General features: G+C 41.6%; 1 protein-coding gene across 1 annotated transcript in view; it reads right to left on the bottom strand.

Moving 5' to 3' along the window:
* Window positions 1–19,547, bottom strand: part of DNAH6 (dynein axonemal heavy chain 6) — a 231,828-nt gene that overhangs the window by 5,192 nt on the left and 207,089 nt on the right. The window contains exons 69-75 of the mRNA XM_047854641.1: window positions 17,906–18,025; window positions 17,241–17,362; window positions 9,960–10,089; window positions 7,368–7,495; window positions 4,029–4,214; window positions 3,427–3,499; window positions 2,325–2,476 (exon numbers count right to left, since the gene is read on the bottom strand). Of these exons, the coding sequence (XP_047710597.1) occupies window positions 2,325–2,476; window positions 3,427–3,499; window positions 4,029–4,214; window positions 7,368–7,495; window positions 9,960–10,089; window positions 17,241–17,362; window positions 17,906–18,025 (911 nt within the window). The remainder of the gene's footprint in view (window positions 1–2,324; window positions 2,477–3,426; window positions 3,500–4,028; window positions 4,215–7,367; window positions 7,496–9,959; window positions 10,090–17,240; window positions 17,363–17,905; window positions 18,026–19,547) is intronic.

The following is a 19,547-nucleotide window of genomic DNA, read 5'->3' as shown; positions in this document are numbered from 1 at the left end:
GAAGCAGGCTCCAGGCTCCAGGCTCCGAGCTGTCAGCATAGAGCCCAACGTAGGGCGCAAACTCACGAACCATGAGATCATGACCTGAGCTGAAGTTGGATGCTTAATCAACTGAGCCATCCAGGCGCCCTGCTGTTATTACATTTTAGAGAGGAGAAAACCCAAGACTCAGAAAGGTAAAATAACTTGCTTCTGTTTGACACCAAATCTCAAACTTTCCATACTCTACCAGGATCTTTAATAGGGGATACCATCTATGGGCTTCAGACTGTCTGATATGGTGTTATGACTTGCTCCTTTGCATGGGAAGCAGATAGGATAGGAGGGCTGTGATTATCATGTTCTTTTTAGCAAGGTCTTTCAAGGACCTGGGTGCCTCCTAAAGATAGATTATACATCCGTCTTGATACCTGCAGAGTATGGACTGTTGCAGACTATGGAAAGTTCCCTTTTTGTTTTTAGAAATTATGCTAGATTCTTGTTTCTATTAAAGGGGGAGAGAGAGAGACAGAGAAAAACCTTGCCCTTGGTGTCCTGTGATTAGAGGCCACCACTGGTATACAAGTTCTGCCAATTGTGGGCTTCTGTGTCATCCTTCCTCAAACAGTGGATTTGGCCACTTGTGGAGCTGATTATCTTTTGGAGAATTGGAGCCGCTCACCTGCAGGCAGATGGCCAAGCGGTATGGACACAGGCAGTATATTTTTATAGTGAATAAAAGGACAGTAAGCTCTTTTTGGCTGGTCTTTACTTTCTGGTGTCCCGAACTTTGTCTCAACTACGAAGGGTGGGGCAGGCCTTCCTGTTTTGGGGGCTGCTATGCACACTTGTGCAGGTCTGCCTTAGTGGAGGCTGGAAACCATCCTGCTACCCCCTTGCCAAGCCATGTGTGGGAGCCATCTGGGCATCTACCCAGAGGGAGTGTCTTTTCCTAAGCTGTGCAAAGGTGGCAAATGGGCTAACAGTGGCCCTGCTTGTGTGTAGAGTTATGTTTCTAAGGTGTGGGCGGGCGCTTTGAGGCAGGGCTGCACTCCCCCATTGCATCTCAGCACATCGGAGTTGGGTGGCTCGGATGGGCGGCAGGGGTTCTCATCTCTGGTGGTGCACTGGAGTCACCCGGGGGAGCTTTGGAAAATAATGATGCCTAATGATATTGGGCTGATTCTGATGTAAGTGGGATGTAGTCTGGGCATTGGGATTTTTTTTTTTTTTTTTTTTTTTTTATTTTAGAGAGGAGGGGGGAGGGAGAGAGGGAGAGAGAGTGAGAGTATCCCAAGCAGTCTCCATGCCCAGCTTGGGAACTCAGTGCGGAGCTCAATGCAGAGCTCAATTCCATGACCCTGGGATCATGATCTGAGCCCAAATCAAGAGTCAGATGCTCAACTGACTGAGCCACCCAGACGCCCCATTGGGTATTGGGATTTTTAAAAAGCTCCACAGGTGATTGCAGTTAAGGTTGAGAATCACTGATATTCTAGAGTAGTGTTCTCAAAATTTAGTGGGCTAAGAGCCCCATGTAGGACTTGTTACAGTACAGATTTCTGGGTCTCAGCCCAGAGTTTCTGATTCAGTAGATCTGGAATGGGTCCTTGGAATTTGCATTTCTAGTAAGTTCCCAGGTGATGCCAATGCTCCTGGTATTGGAACCACATTTTGAGAACTTCTGCTCTAGAAGGAGGAAACTATGTAAGGAAAGAGTTTAAACTGCTTCCTTAGTGCATTCCTATTAGTTATGCCATGTATTTATGGTTATATAATGTATGAAGTTAGTATATCAATTCCACTAGGAGGCAATTGAGTGAACGGCAAATACATTCAGCCTTTAATAATAGTTATTTATTGTGGGAGCACTATGTGCTAGTTCATTTACACTGCATTACAGCTCTAAGGTTGGTGGCATTGGCCCCATTTTACAGATGAGAACACTGAGATGCAGACATGTTAGTCATTCTAGCACACACAGCTGCAAAGGGGAAAGTCAGAATTTAAACTCAGCCCTGACTGATTCTGAAACCTTGTTTTTAACATCTTGCTAAAGCCCTTATTTAACCTCATTCTCCATAAGAAAGAGAGAGTTGCTGTAGGTATCTAATGAAATAAACAGTGTTGCTTTAAAAAATATCTCTACAAATCGGACTAATTTAGGCACTTCCTGTCGAGTCACTGCAGACCTGGGGAGCTTGTCTGAGGGGTATGAGTCTCATCCTGCCTCTCACGCTGCTGCATGTGGGAGGCAGTAGGGGAGTGGGGCGGGGGAGGTTGGCTGAGATATCAAATGTGAGTGGGACAGAGCTGCTCTGCTGTAACTAGTCAGGGAACGGTACCTCCAAGTCCATGGGCAGTTCTTGTCCAAACTGCACTGTCTTGGCAGCTTCTATAACTGCAGCTTGATCCCGATAGATAGGAATCATGTTGTACTTGAAACTCAGCTCATCTATAGGCAAATTGTGTTTCCGAGCATGATTTTGAAGAGTTCCTATGAAAATGAAAACCAGAAAGCTGGGTCCTCCAAACGACATTGCCGCTTCTCAAACATGGCCTCTGTTTGCCTCAACCAGGCTGCTCTAGCATTTGAGAGCTTCCTCCCCCTCGAGAAGTCCCAGCCATTAACACCTTATTCTGAATTAGCTCATTAGACAGGAAGCCTGTGGTGATGCTGGGAGGGGTGGAGCCATGGCACAGCTGGGAAGAGAGGGAAGAAGGTCATGGCTCTAGTGCACTGCTCTGCCAGTGAGTGAGAGACAAGCCAGTGCCGGAGATTTGAGGGATTCAGAAGACAGATTAGGCCTGGGTCCTCTAGCTGGAGTCGAGGGCCGATGGAAGGTTGACAGGAATGTTCTTTTTTTCTTTTTTTAATATGAAATTTATTGTCAAATTGGTTTCCATACAACACCCAGTGGTCATCCCAACAGGTGACCTCCTCAATGCCCATCACCCACCCCTCATCAACCCTCAGTTTATTCTCAGTTTTTAAGAGTCTCTTATGGTTTGGCTCCCTCCCTCTCTTTTTTTTTTCCTTCCCCTCCCCCATGGTCTTCTGTTAAGTTTCTCAGGATACACATATGAGTGAAGGAATGTTCTTTAGAAAGAAGGAAGCTGCTCTGAGGTGGGGCTGGGGCAGGTGGAGAGCAGGTGGTGCCGTCCAGCATGGGTCACGTGGGGAACTGGGGCGTGCCGTGGGCATTCATGTTGTATCGAGTGCTCGAACTTGCACAGCCCAAGAGGGGCAGGGGTTAGGTTGTTGGGGAGCATCTGCTATTCCTGCCATCCTTTTCCCCAGCAAGTGAGAAGGAGCAGGGCCTTATTGAACTGCCCTATAATCAGTAATCCATAGTCAGGTCATTAGCAGCCCTGCCTTTCCCCCAGTTCCTAGAAACCCAGCATGATCTTTCATGGGATTTTTCTTGGGAAAGCACTGGTTGTTACCTGTTAGAAATCCTTGAGGAAAGAAGAAACCGGAGATCCAGAAGGACTTAGGCTGCCCTCTTTTGAGCCACAACTAAAGGAGAAACATTACACCATTATGTATTGTTTTTCTGAAGTGGAGCTTGTCATTTAAGTCAAAATCATATTTTGGAGGGCCTCTCAGGAGACAGAATCTTAACCAGCCTGAGTTAGTCATCAGCCCCATTCTCCCTACCTGTCTGTCCCCCTCCTCACCCAATAGCCTGACTGTAAATCCAGAACCTGGTTATTATAGGGGGTGTGGAAGAGAGGAGACTGCAGCAAGGTCACACCTAGAAGTTTGGACCCATGTCAGATTGGTTCTGTGCCTCACAGTAGGATCCCATGAATGAGATCTGAAACTCCAAGGTTGGCCTGGAATTAAAGTGGGATACAGGGATAAAGGCCAAGGGCAAAGTACCTTATAATGAACATGACTTTCAAATTGATGCCATTCTGGAAGTTTCTATTTCTTTGGGCTCAGATGATCCCTCAACAGTTGTTAATATTTCAGTTAGCTAGGGCTTCCTAAGGACCTTAAGGCCTACTGTGTTCATCAAACTCAAAGAAGTGAATTTTCTTACATCCACAAATGCAGTCCTCAGGATCAGGTCTTTGACCCACGATCCTAGTGGCTTCAGGGATGGGTAGGCTGTGGTGGACCACAGAGAGGGAACTTGGTTGTTGAGGAAACTGTTGTACACCTTCTCCATTTCCTCAGACATCACCACAAGGCCAGCAATAGCTTTGTTGAGTGTCTCCAGAGAAGTCTGAAAGAACAATAATGAGTAGGTGCCTTTCACAGATGAAATTATCAAGTGAGAGTGCCACTCATTTGTGTCAGCAGTACTGCCTTGGGCTGAAGGGCCCCCTTGCTCCATCCTCTCTGCACACTGTCTGTTGGGCCAGACTCTTCAATCTTTCACCCATTTTTACAACACGTGACCATAGGGGTGTAAGACCTGGGCGTGGGGGACGGTTCAGACTGTTAATGGCAGAATCCAATGAAGTAGAAAGAGAGAAGGAAGAGAAATATCCCTTGAAGCCTAGAGAAGTGGCTTCAAGAAATACCAACGAGCAGCTCTCCTCCAGGCTGAAGGAAAAATGGGCCTGATAGTTATTTGGGAACCATGGGGTTGGTAGTGGGAACTGCTTCTTACCACTGGCGATTTCTGCCCAGGGGCTTCCCATGGCCTCTGAAGTTACAGCAGAGAGGGGAGATTCTTAGGGGAGACCAATCTTTCAGCTGGTACCAGAGTCCCCTTGTTCTAGAAACACTTCCTTAAGACATGACCCTTACCCTCCCCTCCCCACAACAAAAGACAGAGGCAGGCAGTAGTCCCGGGAGATGCTGGGCTGGCAGCAGCCCTGGGGAAGTACAGGGTAATATTTGTTACTTGGCTAAAGACGAAGGTGGGGCATATAGATTGGTATGGCCTGCACGGTTCTGGTTTTGTGTAAACCACTGCAGTATACTGGGAAAATACTATAGGAGGATGTTAGAGGCCAAATTTATGTTGATTCAAAACCAAAATAAGGTCCAGGACCATATGCACATAGTTCTAGAGATAGGCGGTATGTGGATAAACAAGGTTAGTCAGCCTTCCATTCCTTCATAGAGTTATTCCCCACCTCCCCGTCTCTGTTCATGAGAGGCAATGAGTGGTAGGAAGAGTTGTTATTCAATTGCCCTTAGTTAGGGTCTGAGGAACCATTTGCAGCCTTGTAGAGCAAGGAGGCCCTCAGCCAGGGCTGAAACAGCACTCCACCTTAGAAACCGAAAATGGAAAACGGTGGCAGAAGACTTACAGAGAAGACTTACAGAAGGTTCCAGAGAGGGAGGGATTAGGCTGCTAGGGTCTTCTAGGACTGGGCAGAGGTCAGGATTGGGGGGGGGGGCAGGCCACCACCCCTCCCTCAGATAGAAGTGCTCGGCTGGGATTCCTGATTGCTTTGCAGGCTGCTTCTTCCAGGATTCCTCCTTTTTCTCCTTCCTGTAGGTGGATTCCTTCATTATTGGTACACAGTAATGTTTGACCAGAAGTCGTGACCACAAGGAGACCTCAGAGCCACACTCTTTCACTCGCACATTCAAAGATTCATGAAGATTTAGTATGTGTCAGGGACTAGGGGATCAAAGATGACTAATTTAACTAGTTTTCTTCTCTTTAAGAAGTTCATTGTCCTACGGGGGAGCCATCCCCATGGAGGGGTAATTACAAGGTAATTTGGTGAGGACAGTGATAGACACAGACACCCGAAATGATGGAGCCCTGAGGAGGGTTCCTTAAGTTATCTGATGGGGGAGGGACGGGCTGGTGTGTCAGGAAGACTTTTTGGAGGAAGTGACATTAGGATTTGTCTGTCTTCAAGTGGGTGCAAAGTCATGACGTGGAAAAGGCAAGACATGAGCAAGGTTCGTGTCTGTCCTCTGAACAACAGTACTTCTTTAGTTTTAGCTGGGTACATAAGGGATTTAGCAATCCCATATAGAGACTGTATTTCCCAGCCACCCTTGCACCTGAGGTATGGCCATGTGACCACATTTTGGCTAAAGGGGTGCAAGAAAAAATGATGTCACAGTTCTGGGTCACAGTTTTATGAGGAACCTGCTTTCTGTCAGCCCTCTCTTTCTCCTGTCCCCTGTCCCACTGGCTGGAAAAAGGGGACAATAGGAGCAGCCACCTTGGGCCCAGAGGTACAAGCTCCCTGTCGAGGCTGAAAGAGCCAGCCCTCCAGCTGGATCCCTGGATGAGCTCACAAAGCAAGATTAAATACCTGCCCTATAGGGCTTCTCCAGGGCTGTTAGCAGAGAGGGAAGTGAATTTTTATCTTGCTTTGGCCATTGCATTTGGATGTCTTCATCCTAGCAGCTTCATCTCTGTCCTGGCTCATTCTGTATAGGAGGTGCTGACCCCTTACCTGGCTACTTGGCCTGATGACACTGGTATAGAGCTGACTAGATAGCATAGTCCCCAGGTGGGGACTCTGCATATTCAGCTGACCCAGTGCCCCCTAGCCCACAACCTAACTATTGCTAGCCAATGAGCAACACTGGGAGACTGCTTTTCTAATAAGGAGACAGTCTTTGGCTTTAATAAAAGATTTGCCCCAGTTGTCCTCCCCGATCTTCTCACTGAGCCTTGACTTTGTGCTAGGTATTTGGTCCTTGCTTGGCAGCAAAACTTTTCTGGTTAATGCTCAATATTTGGTCTCTAATGGGTTGTGTGTTTTCCTTATCAAAGTAATGCACAGAGAAACCAGGGAGGCCTTCAGCTGGCATTATAAAGGCAAGGTTATCCAGAGTATTCCTGAGCAGAAGGCAAAGGCCCAAATAGTTGTTCTCAAATTTTAGTTGCAGTGAGTCATCTGGGGGAGTTTACTTGAAATTCATAACCCCAGGAACTTCTCAAGGAATTCAAACTCAGGAGGTCTGGAGTGGGATCGGGGGATCTACATTTTGAACACGCAGCACAGCCGATTCTATCTCAGGCATTTTGTGGCCCACACTTGCAGAAACTCTGTTTTCAGAGTCTTCATAAAGACTGTTACTACCTGCAAACTAGACATTAGGAACAAGCACTGAATCTCTCTGAGATCCAGTGAGATCTCTTCAGAGATCCAGAGAGATTCAGTGCTTAGGTCCTTGATCAAAGGTCTAGAGTCAGTGCTAATCCTAAGGGCATGAGTTAGGATCATGAGACTGGGGATCTATAGTGTCACATACTGATGAAGGCATTATTAGAGAAAGGGAACAGACTCGTTAGAGGAGGGTACGTACGTTCAATTTTAGACAAGTTGTGTTTGAAAAGTTATTAGCATATTCAAACAGAAATGTTGAACGGGAATGGAAAACTCTTATTATGATAATTTCTCTACAAAGCTTTGGTACCCAACAGCAATGCTGGCAGGAGCACTCATACATGTATTAACTTCAATAGCTGGTTAAAGCGGTCCACTTCTTGTCCGAGAACGGTAGTCAAAGAGTTAAGGCGTCCTTGGGAATCCTTGGTGAAAAGGCTCTCAGATGCACTCTCCATTTCTAGTGTTTCTGAAACACACACATGCTGATTCCTCAGATCCATTATCATTGATTTCTGTCCTTGTAACATTGCTATTGTAACACACTTATCTTAACTTTTAAAAAGCAACTTCTGGGGTGCCTGGGTGGACAAGCGGCTGCCTGGTGGGCGAGGGCCATCTCTGAGACCAGAGGTTCAGGGACCCTGAGTTTTCTTTGCCATGCAGGTACATAAGCCCCCCTCTTCTCTGCACACCGCATTGCATCTCAGAGAGATGGGGGTTGGAGGGGGAGAACGAAGGATGAGGCAGACTAGCATTTATCTTGTTACTGAGCATTACTCAAAGGGACTGACTCAGTTATTAGGCCCGTGGTTCAAGCTGGATTAAAAATTTTGCTCTTCCTTTTCCCTATAATCTAGCAAATGGAGGCTCATATAAGCTATAAAAAATGAAGGACCAGCATTTCCTCTGCATATCTGAGTAGTGTTAGTGAGTGGCTCTGAAGTATATGTACCAAATTCCTTCTGAATTTGCACTTCCACTGCTATAGAAAAATCACAGCACTGTGGGTTGGTCCAGTCTTGGGTCATCCCATGTCCCAGTCTCCTATTCCAAACCCTCAGTTCTCTTATTGAACCAGTCATATCCCTGTCCTCTCAGCCTCAGCAGATGCATTGCTTATTTCAGTGAAAGTGTAAGTTTTATTAATCTTGGAGAGAAAAATCTCCTAGGTGTCAGGGCACTCTATGAACCAAGTACACCGTCTTCCAGCCATCCGTCTCTGCATCCGTTTTCCAGCCAGTCCTCTATCTTACATTTGTTAAAAATTGCTTCCTAAAATAACTGACTCAGTTTTCCTCAACATTAACAGAACTCTCTACTCAGGAGGTATTCTTTTGAGGGCCTGTTTTGGGAGGAGATAACTGGTTTCTGAGGTTGCACTGGCTTTTTTCTTCTGGGGGGGGGGAGGTCTTCAGAGAATTTGCAAGAATCAGTCTCTAGAACTGTGATGTTATAAAAATATATATTTTTGTCTTTGCCCCTGGTTCTTCCTGGCTGGAGTCTCCAAACCCTTGTAATTTCCTAAGTAATAAGAGTAATAGGAACATCATTTTTTATAATATTTATTTGGCTTTGACCCCAGCTCCTGGAAGAGCTCCTGAGTGTTAAGAATGAAAAGAGCATCTTTCATTATTCATAACATAAACCTGACTCTGTGTTAATGAGGTGACTTTGGAAAACCCTGAAGAGTGGGGGCTCCTTGTCAGGGGAACCAACCATGTGATTAGAAGGTTGGAACTTTCAGCTTTTCCCTCTGACTTCTTGGGAGGGGAGAGGGGCTGGAGGTTGAGTTCATCACTAACAGCTAATGATGTAATCAATCATGCCTAATAATGAAGCCTCCATAAAAACTCTAACTGAAGGGGTTTAGAGAGCTTTTGTATGCCAGGAGGGTGGCATACCCTGAATCAATGGGGACAGAAGCTCCTGCACTTGGGACTCTTCTAGACCTAGCCCTAATGTACCTCTTCATGTGGTTGTTTATCTGTACCCTTTATTATATCCTTTATAACAAGCTGGTAAATGTGTTTCCCTGAGCCTTTCTAGCAAATTATAAACCTAAGAAGGGGTTTGTGTGAACACCTGATTTATAGTCAGTTGATCAGAAGTATAGGTCACAACTTGGGACTTGAGATTGGCATCTGAAGCGGAGGGTGGTCTTGTGGGATTGAGCCCTTAACCTGTGGGGTCTGTGCTAACTCTGGTTAGTTAGTGTCATAACTGGATTGTCGGATACCCTGTTGGTGACCAGAGAGTTGGACTGTTGCTTATGTAAGGGAAGAGCCCACACACTTGGTGTCAAAAGTGTTGTGAGTAGGAAGAAACACAGTTTACTTTTATAGTAGACTTAAGAAGTGTAAATCTACAGTCACTGTAAGAAAAGTGTGAGAGCACATCTCTGTGATCTTTCGGGAACATAACTTTACTCACCAGAAAACAAGATGATATTAATTTAGCCATTTCTCTTGAATGGAGAAAAAAACGAGAGATTCTAGAGCAAGGCTGTCGAATGGAACATTTTACAATTTGGAAATATTTTTTATCTGCATTGTCCAATATAGTAGCACTCAAAATGTGGCTAGTGCAACAGAGGAAATTAATTTTAAATTTTACTTATTTAAGTAGCCACACGTGGCTAGTGGCTACTGTCTTGGGAAGCACAGGTCTAGAGACATGAAGAAGTTCAGGAAGGAGTCTAGGTAAAGTTACACAGGGCTAGAAACCAACTTGCTCCTCATGCTTCTGGAAGTTGGGTTGTTGAGGTGCTCAAAGTTTCCACTCTATAAATGGAGAGCTCCATGTCAGAAGCGCTCTCTACATAAAGAAAAGTCTTTGTAATAAAGCAGGTTTGGACACCTGCTCATCACTCAGCTTTCTGAGTTTATTCCTAAAAGTCCTATGATATGCAGAAGCCAGGGAGTATTTGTTACCTGGAACTCTGGTCTGGACTGAAGCAACAAGTTCTTGGACAATTTCATCATTGCTTTTTCCCTCTCCACCAGAAGATGACCTTGGCTGAACCTCAAGTATGGTGTTGATTAAAGTGTTGGTCTCTTTGTACTGTGATGGAGGAAAGAGAGCAGTGAAGACTGGAATTCTCAAAAAATAATGTGCTGCACAGTTTACTTAACATAAATATAATGGCAACTGTCAAAAAAAGGAAAATTTTATGTTGAAGATAGAATTGGTAAAATGTACTCATTCGAAATGCACAGTACAGATGACCCTTGAACGATGTGCGGGTCAGGGGCATTGCCCCTCCTGGCCACTTAGTTGAAAATCCACATATAACTTGATTCTTCAAAAACATAACTAATAATAGCCTACTGTTGACTGGAAGCCTTACCAATAACATAAACAGTTAACATATTTTGTATGTTATATGTATTATGTACTGTATTCTTAAAGTAAACTAAAGAGAGGAAAATGTTATTAAGAAAATCACGAGAGAAAATGTTTATAGTACTGTACTGTATTGAAAAAAATCTGTGTATAAATGGGCCATGCAGTTTATGTTTAAGGGTCAATTGTACATAGTGGTCAGTGTACATTTAAACATTTTTGGTTGAAAAAGAATCTGAATGTTTTTCATGCCACCTACCTGTATACTTAAAATGGTTAAAATGGTGAATTTTATGTTATATACATTTAACTCCAATAAAAAATGAATAAAATTTTTTAGCTAAAAATGAAGAGGAAATAATGAGGATGCTGTTTTGGAACATACTTTTATTTAAATAACATTTTTTTTCAATTAGGAAAAGTATGGGGTGCCTGGGTGGCTCAGTCAAGTGACCTACTCCTGATTTCAGCTCGGGTCATGATCTCATGGTTCGTGAGATGGGGCCCTGTGTTAGGCTCTGCACTCTCTCTCCTCTCTCTCTGCCCCTCACCCCACATGTGCGCTCTCTCCTCTCAAAATAAATAAACATTAAAAAAGGTATTATGGTTTATTACTGAAGATTTAGAAAATACAGAAAAGTATAAAGAAAAAATATTCATGATCCTCCTGCTTTCCGGAGATATTTATAATTTTAGTTTCCCCCACTTGGATATTTTCTCTGTATATGTGCTTGTAGTTTAAAAAATTGAGCCCATACATGGATATTACTAGAGTGTATTATGCTAAGCAAAATAAGTCAATCAGAGAAGGAGAAATATCATATGATTTCACTCATATATGAAACTTAAGATACAAACAGATGAACATAAGGGAAGGGAAGGAAAACTAAGATAAAAACAGAGAGGGAAATAAACCATGGGAGACTCTTAAATACAGCGAATAAACTGAAGGTTGCTGGAGGGTATTGGGTGGGGAGATGGGCTAATGGATGATTGGGGGGGGGGGCGTGCCTGGGTGGCTCAGTAGGTTGAGTGTTCAACTTCGGCTCAGGTCATGATCTCCCGGCTCATGGTCATGATCTCCCAGCCCCCTGCGTCGGGCTCTGTGCTGACACTTCAGAACCTGAAGCCTGCTTGGGATTCTCCCTCTCTCTCTGACCCTCCCCCACTTGCACTCTGTTTCTTCTTATCTGTCAAAAATGAATAAACATTAAAAAAATTTTTAAAAAAGGAGGACACTTGTTTGGATGAGCACTGGGTGTTACATTTATTTAAGTGATGAATCACTAAATTCTACTCCTGAAACCAATACTACACTATGTGTTAACTAACTTGAATCTAAATAAAAAAAGAAGAAAAAAATTGAGCCTATACAATTTATGTAGATTCATTCTTTTTCAATTTCATGAACATTTTTTCGTGTCACTGAAAAATCTTCATGAATCATGCTTTAAGTGACTGTGTGACTGGTATAAAATGTGCCATAATAATTAATATAGTTGTTTATCTACTTTTTTTTGACATTTCTAGTTTTTAGATTTTATAAAACGCTGAGTAGAATATCTGTATATGAATTTCACCCACTATATTTGAAATTATTTAAATGATATATTTCCAAAAGAATATATTTTTAAAAATTATTTATTTATTTTTGAGAGAAAGAGAGGCAGAGAGAGAATCGCAAGCAGGTTCCACACTGCCAGAGTGGAGCCCAATGCAGGGCTTGAACTCAAGAACTGGGAGATCATGACCTGAGCTAAAACCAAGAGTTGGAGGCTTAACCAACTGAGCCATCCAGGTGCTCCTTCCAAAAGAATATTTTTAAACTGAGTATTACTAGATTGGTTTCTAAACATTGTATCAATTTATACTGCCAAGAATAGTGTATCAGAGGACCTATCTATCTTTGCAAGAACTAATATCGTTGCTTAAAAAGTCTTCAAATTTAATAAGCAAAAAGTTTCTCATTGTTTTGCTCTTCTTGGAGGGTTATCAGAGTTGAGCATTTTAAAAATATATTCATTGGTCATCTGTATTACATCTTTATAAATTATTTTTGTATTTTTCACACTTTTTATTTTTAGTGTTTTTATGACTGATTTATCAGACATAATTCTATGATAAGATTAACATTTCCCCCCAATTCCTTTGTGTTAAAATACAGGTAATATAAAAATATCATCTTAGCTATCTTTAAGTATACAGTTCAGTGGTAAATACATTAATAATGTTGTGCAACCATCACCACCATACATCTACATAATTCTTTTCATCTTATAAAATTGAAACCCCTTATCCATTAGACAATAACTCCTCATTCCTCCCTTTCCCTAGCCCCTGGCAACCACCTTTCTACTTTCTGTTTCTGTGGTTTTGACTATTCTAAATACTTCGCATAAATAGAATTATACAGTATTTGTCTATATATCACTGGCTTAATTCACTTAGTATCATGTCCTCAAAGTCTATCCATGTTGTAGCATACTGCAGAGTCTCCTTCCTTTTTAAGGCTAAATAATGCTCCACTGTATGTATATACCATTTTTTGCTTATCATCTGTCGATGGATACTTGGGCTGCATCCAAGTTTTAGCTACTGTGAATAATGCTTCTACGAACATGATGTACAAATATTCAGTCCTTTTGGGTATATACCTAGAAGTGGAATTGCTGGATCATATATTAATTCTATTTTTAATTTTTTGAGGAATCACTACACTACTGTTTTCCACAATGGCTCTACCATTTTACATTCCCACCAACAGTACACAAGGGTCACAATTTTTCCACATCCTTTCCAATACTTGTTTTCTGTTATTTTGATGGCAGCCATACTAATGGGTATGATGTTTTATTTCATTGTAGTTTTGATTCGTGTTTAACTATGATTGGTGATCTCGAGCATCTTTTCATGTGCTTATTGGCTATTTGTGTATCTTCTTTGGAGAAATGTCTACTAAATTCTTTGCCCATTTTTGAATCAGGTTGTTTGTTTTTTGTTGTTGCTGTTGAGTTTTAAGGAATTCTTTAAATATTCTAGATATTAACCCCTTATCAGGTATATGATTTGCAAATATTTTCTCCTATTCTGCGGGTTGCCTTTTTGCTTTTTTTTTTTTTTGTGATAGTGTCTTTTGACTCATAAAATTTTAAATTTTGATGAAATCCAATTTGTCTGTTCTTTCTTTTGTTACCTGTGCCTTTGGTGTCATATTTAAGACATCATTGCCAAATTCAAGGTCTTGAAGCTTCTGTCCTTTGTTTTCTTCTGAAGTTTTATTGTTTTAGGTCTTACACTTAGGTCTTTTATCCCTTGAGTTAGTTTTTATATATGGTGTTAGATAAGGGTCCAACTTCATTCTTTTGCATGTGGATATCCTATTTCCCCAGCACCATTTGTTGAAAAGACTGTGCTTTCCCCATTGAATAGTCTTGGCACCCTTGTCAAAAATTATTTGATCACAAATGTGAAGGTTTATTTCTGGACTCTTTATTCTATTCTATTGGTCTCTATGTCTGTCTTTATGCCAGTACTACACTGTTTTGGTTGCTAGAAGTTATACTGACTTCTGCCTTTATCCCATTGTGGTTGGAGAACATACTTTGTATGATATATGCCTTCTAAAACCTATTGATACTCACCTTGTGTTCTAACATATGGTCTTTCCGTGTGGACAGTTAACTTTTCAGGTTTCTTTTTTGTTGTTTTAAAAATGCTTGCTTTGTCATTACTCTTAATTTTCTTATATTTTTGAGATAGTCATATCTATTGGCTTTTTCTAATGTTTGTTTGTAATGTTGCTATGCTATTTAGTGTATAGAAATTCCTATTCCAAGGTTAGTTAAATGTACAATTTTCCTAGATTTTTCTTCTATTCAGAAACATGGTATCTTTCTCATGTATATTTGTTGGAACCTTTCTATGGCTCTCACACAGGTCTTGTGAGGGCAGTTCTTTTAGTTCTTCATGTTTAGATGCCTGTGTACAAGCACATATCCAGAATGTGTGGAGGGGTGTTCCATGGGATTGCCTAAAGTCTTCCCAATCTATCCCTCCCCAATCTCTAGTCCTTGGCTTTGAAACCTCCGTCATAACACTCATCATCCACTTACCTGAAAGAGGGGCCTCAGGACCTGGGATTTTAGATCATGAGTGTTAAAATTATATGCTACATGATAGACATTCTTTCAAATATGACTTTTGACATAGACATATTCATTGGGTCCTAAGCACATATGAAATTATTTACTTAATGCTATAGTTAAATAGTTTGGTTTCCTTGCTCAGTGCTAATCATTAATATGGCTTTTCTATTTTATTTCTTGACTTCTTGGTTGGCTAGAAGAGTCCTTAAGTATTTAGTATAGCCAGTCTGGCATCCTTCATATATACATGTTGGCCTGTTCTTGGATTCTGGCTTTTTCTTTCATACAGCTTAGGTCTTCCACCATATCTCAGATGCCAAAACACACTGTTTATTTACATATTTTTTGTTTTTACAGCAGATGATTTGCAGAGGGCAAGTCTGTATCTTTTGGATGGTGTTTTCTATCCTCTATCCTTCAGTATGTTTTTTTCCTCCACATATTTACTCAAACTTTGTTGGTTTTTAACGTTCATTTGTTTTTGAGAGACAGAGAGAGACAGAGTGAGAGAGAGAGAGAGAGAGAGGCAGAGAGAGGGAGACACAGAATCTGAAGCAGGCTTCAGGCTCTGAGCTGTTAGTACAGAACCTTACGCGGGGTCGAACCCACGAACCATGAGATCATGACCTGAGCTGAAGTCGGAAGCTCAACCCACTGAGCCACCCAGGTGGCTCTGTCCCTCTGTTGGTTTTTCCTTTCCATTTATTCAGCTTCTAATGAGAAGAGAGATAACAGAGATATGTTTGTGCCTAGACAGAGACAGTCTATACAGATGGCGCCTGACTTATGCTTATTATTTTCTTGGGAGGCACTTTCTGCCTTGTATCTCCAACTGATATGCACAGGCCAAGGTCCAATTTTCTTTACTAGTTTCTAATAAGCATCTATGTAAGTATAGTTTGCTGGACTGAGGAAGGAATCATTTCTGTCTTTTGTGTAAAGACTCTGTTGATGACAGGCAGAATTATCTAGCCTAAATCAGCTAATCAAAGAAAAGAAATCTGTGGGCTCATATACTGGGAAGGGAACACAAGTCACATGGGCCTCAGGCATGAATGGACCTAATGTTTTCTCTCCTATACATGCTTTGTAGTTTCTCTCATTCTTTCTTATGGCACATGAGTTGCTTCCATGTGGTAGGGGGAATGGGTTGGGTGTCAACGGTAAGGCCACAGACAGCTACACATATATAGTATTCTAGCCAGTGATTCCAAAGGAAAGAGAAAGCCTTCCCCCATCCTAGAATCTATACATACTATGTCTTAGGGAAGAACTCCCTCTCACCCAACATGGTCCATGTACCTGCTCCATGGACCAATTTGAGTGACGAGGTGATGGAGTGCTGCCTTTGGCCAGACCTGAGTCACGTGTCCACTTCTGAAGGTAAGGGGTCTTACCAGAATTTCATGGAATGAGGAAGGGGCTGTTGTCCCAAAGTAAAGAGATGGGAATAAGGCACATAATATCAGAAAAATGGGGAAAGGGAGGCTAGACAGAAAAGCATACCACGGTGTTCACTACCTGCTTGCTGTCTCATTCTCAGTCATTCTGAACCAATGGAAAACACAAAACTATACCCCTAGGTGCACATTGCCAAGAGTGTTACCTCTACCAACAGTGTTATATTTTTCACAGGATGCAGCAAGTCTTACTATATCCACACTCCCCTTTCCCTTCTTTCACCCCTTGCCCCAGGCCCAACCCACTCCAGAGCAAACAGTCAGATATAAGTAAACATTAACACTTGGTTTGGTCACTTCTTTTCCTTCCTGAAAGTATAACAATGAAAAACAAGACATTATCGTAACTCTTTGCTGAGTAGCAAAGCAATTTTAATGGTAGAAAATCATGACATAAGGTATCAGAGCATTGACCTCCTGGAGTTTTTTTCTGAAGTTCCATTGTTGTTTTGTGTGGATTCATTGATATCCAGGTAGATCTCGCCCTCTAACACTTGTATGGGCAAAATTTAAGTTGAAAAGGAAGATGATTCCCTTCAGCCTTGTGAGCCAAACCTAGTCCCCTACCTATAAAGTATTCCAGAGCTGTACGGGACATACCTTAGTTCATGGCTTTGGTTTATCCACAGATGCCTGACCATGGAAGGTGAATAAACTGGAAAGGTATGTAGTACATAGGTCATGGGGGAGCCTTGAGTGCCATGCTGAGGAACTTGGACTACCCCTGGGGTAATGGTGGGGCATCATAAGGTCTTAGAGAAATTATCCAGTTTGCTCTTTGGGCCTACTGTTGGGATCTGGTACTGTGACCTTGATGAACCATACTTTTAAAGAACACTGTTTTATTGGCTTTTGATGTTTGTTACTATACTTTTGTAACTTAATCATCTGTGGATCCATAAACTTTTGTGCAATATCATCCAGATTTGTTCAGCATGGGGGGAGAAGACGAAAGAGAAAGGACTGTCTGGATCATCATCCAAAGTCCCATGTTAAAGTGGACTAGCAGGTAGATATGGAGTAGGCAGAAGGCCAGGAAATGAGGGAGGTGGCCAGTAACAGGGAAGAAAAGACGATGATCTTAGGATTTTGTGAAGGATCCAGAGGGAACAGGCTAAATTGGAATCGAATGCCGAAATTGGGGTGAAACATTTATTTTGTTTATTTAAGGATATTATCATTTACAGAACTAGTGAGGTGATTACTGATGTTTCAAGTTTATATACACAATATTAAAACGTATTTTAAGTTAAAAGCCACATACCTGGAAAACTAGGTTGGCATTTTCATGCATTCCAAATATTTCTGGATCATCTATTAAAGGCAGATTTTCAATGTAGTCTTTAAACTCTTGTAGGGTATCAGCCAATGGTGCAAAATAGATGCCTGTTTATTGAAAACACAGAAGGCAAATCTATTTCAAATAGACAAGCTTTGTACCACCAAGTTTGGTCCTTTTCTGCCTGTTCAGATGGTGGCTATAATCAACTTCCTTCCACAGAAAAGGGGATTGTTTTTCCCACCCTCCTTCCTTTCATTACTGTGCCTGGTCCTCTCCCTTTTCTTGGGGCCTTGAGCATGTGATTAGCGTCCTAACATTTCTGGGTGACCTCCAGAACCTTTCAAGAATCTGGGAATCCAGGAGTGTGCTGCTGAAAGCCACGCCTTATGAAGGGCTCCAAATTTATATAACTTTGAAAATACGTTTAGACCAAATACAACCCACTTTAGAACAAACAATTCAAAGTGACATTTTTGTGCTTTCACTGCCAAACCAGTTTTGGAGGTGGTCAAGCAGGGGGATGGGGTGGGTGGGCGTGAGGACTGGGTTGTGATGACTGGACACCGAGAGCTCCTAGATGGAAAACTGAAAGATGCTGTTGATGACTCTTAGAAAGGTCCTTTCCATAATATTGAAAAGTCATTCACCTGATTCAGAATATTTATAATCCTCTTCTAATGTTTCAGGAGAAAAAAACCTTTTTAAGACAGTCCGAAGGCATCTTTGATCCCAGGTGTCTGTAACTCTACCACCATATGTAATTTCACCTGAAAAGGAGGTTGCATTTTAAAACATATTATTTTTCATTGATATGCATATACCCAAATTCTAACAGGTGTACTTATATATACATTTATTTGGAACTGAAAGTGAAAAAAGCATGTCAGAGTTTCCTTCCACTACTCCCCCAAAAGAGAATAAAATTCGATTTTTAAAAAGCAGAAAAAAACCTAGTATATGTACCCTAGCTTAATTATTTTGCTTTCCCTAAATAACCAAAACCAAAGTCACTGAGCTTTATTTACATATTTCTTCCTTCTTCCTTTTTTTTTTCCCCCTAAAATATTGATTTTGGGTCTTACCCAATCATGGATCATAGTATTCTAAAACATGTACACTTTCCATGAAATAGCGCTTCTTTTCAAGGCCAGTAAATAAATGGAACCAAAACATTTACAACAAGACATTCAAACTGTATACATACTTTATCAGCTAGGAAGGAAAGATAGATCCAAGGTGAAAGGACAGTGTGCCTCACAGAAATGATCTTATGGGGAATTAAAACTTATTGGTATACCATCTTTCTTTCAACAGAGAAGCTACTTTCAGCATGCTCCACTGTCATCCCAAAATTATAAGTAGGAATGCATCAGAATGATATCTGCTGCTGATATAATTCCTTCGAAAAATTCCAGATCCACTGCTGCATTATTCACCACTGTGGTGTTCCTGGAAGGAGTTTGCTGACATTGTCAGCTTCTGAATCCTCTAAGTGTTCATCTCTTCTCATCCCCATATCTTCCATTATGTCAGGAAGAAATCTTTTTATTATCTTTCAAGCTGAGATGGTTGGTTGAAAGAAAGTTATTTCAGTCTTTGGAATCTCAATGATTTATTTCCTCTAAGACAGCAATGTCTTATAGGGGCACTTATCTTCCCTCTCCCATTGAAGCAACTTCAGTCTGTCTTGGTGGATCAGCCACTCAGGGAGAGGGGGGAGGAAGTAGGTATTACAGCTGATGGTCAAGTAGCTAAATCTCTGTATTAGCAATTCTAAGAGGGAGGAAAGAGATGCTGCTGTATTTTCCTGGGTATATTCTTCAGTCACTTTCTAGGAAATCTTGGGACACGAAGTTTGGTTACATCTTTGTAGTGTGTCTGTCCAGCCTTGACCTAAGTTGAAGCTCCTCTTGGACCCTTGGGGCTAGATGGGAATGTAAGCTCAAGTTTCTCCAATTGCATGGTGGGGTCTGGAAAAGGAGGATGGCCAGGAAAACTAAGACTTCTATAGTAGTGGTGAGAGGAAAGAGTTCCCCTAGAGTATTTTTTTTTTTTAAGTCACAAACTACAAATCTGCATCTTGAGAAGCAGCACAGAAATATTTTCCATACATACCATGAGACTTTTTGCTTCTCCATCCAGATTGAGTTTTATCCTTTTCTTGGATCAAACAAACTGTATAAAAAAAAGGAACTCCACTATTTTTTTTTTAATTTTTTTTTCAACGTTTTTTATTTATTTTTTGGGACAGAGAGAGACAGAGCATGAACGGGGGAGGGGCAGAGAGAG

This window comes from Prionailurus viverrinus, chromosome A3 (genome assembly GCF_022837055.1).
Source record: "Prionailurus viverrinus isolate Anna chromosome A3, UM_Priviv_1.0, whole genome shotgun sequence".
Classification (NCBI taxonomy): Eukaryota; Metazoa; Chordata; class Mammalia; order Carnivora; family Felidae; genus Prionailurus; species Prionailurus viverrinus.
This window is presented reverse-complemented; position numbering and strand designations above follow the sequence as displayed.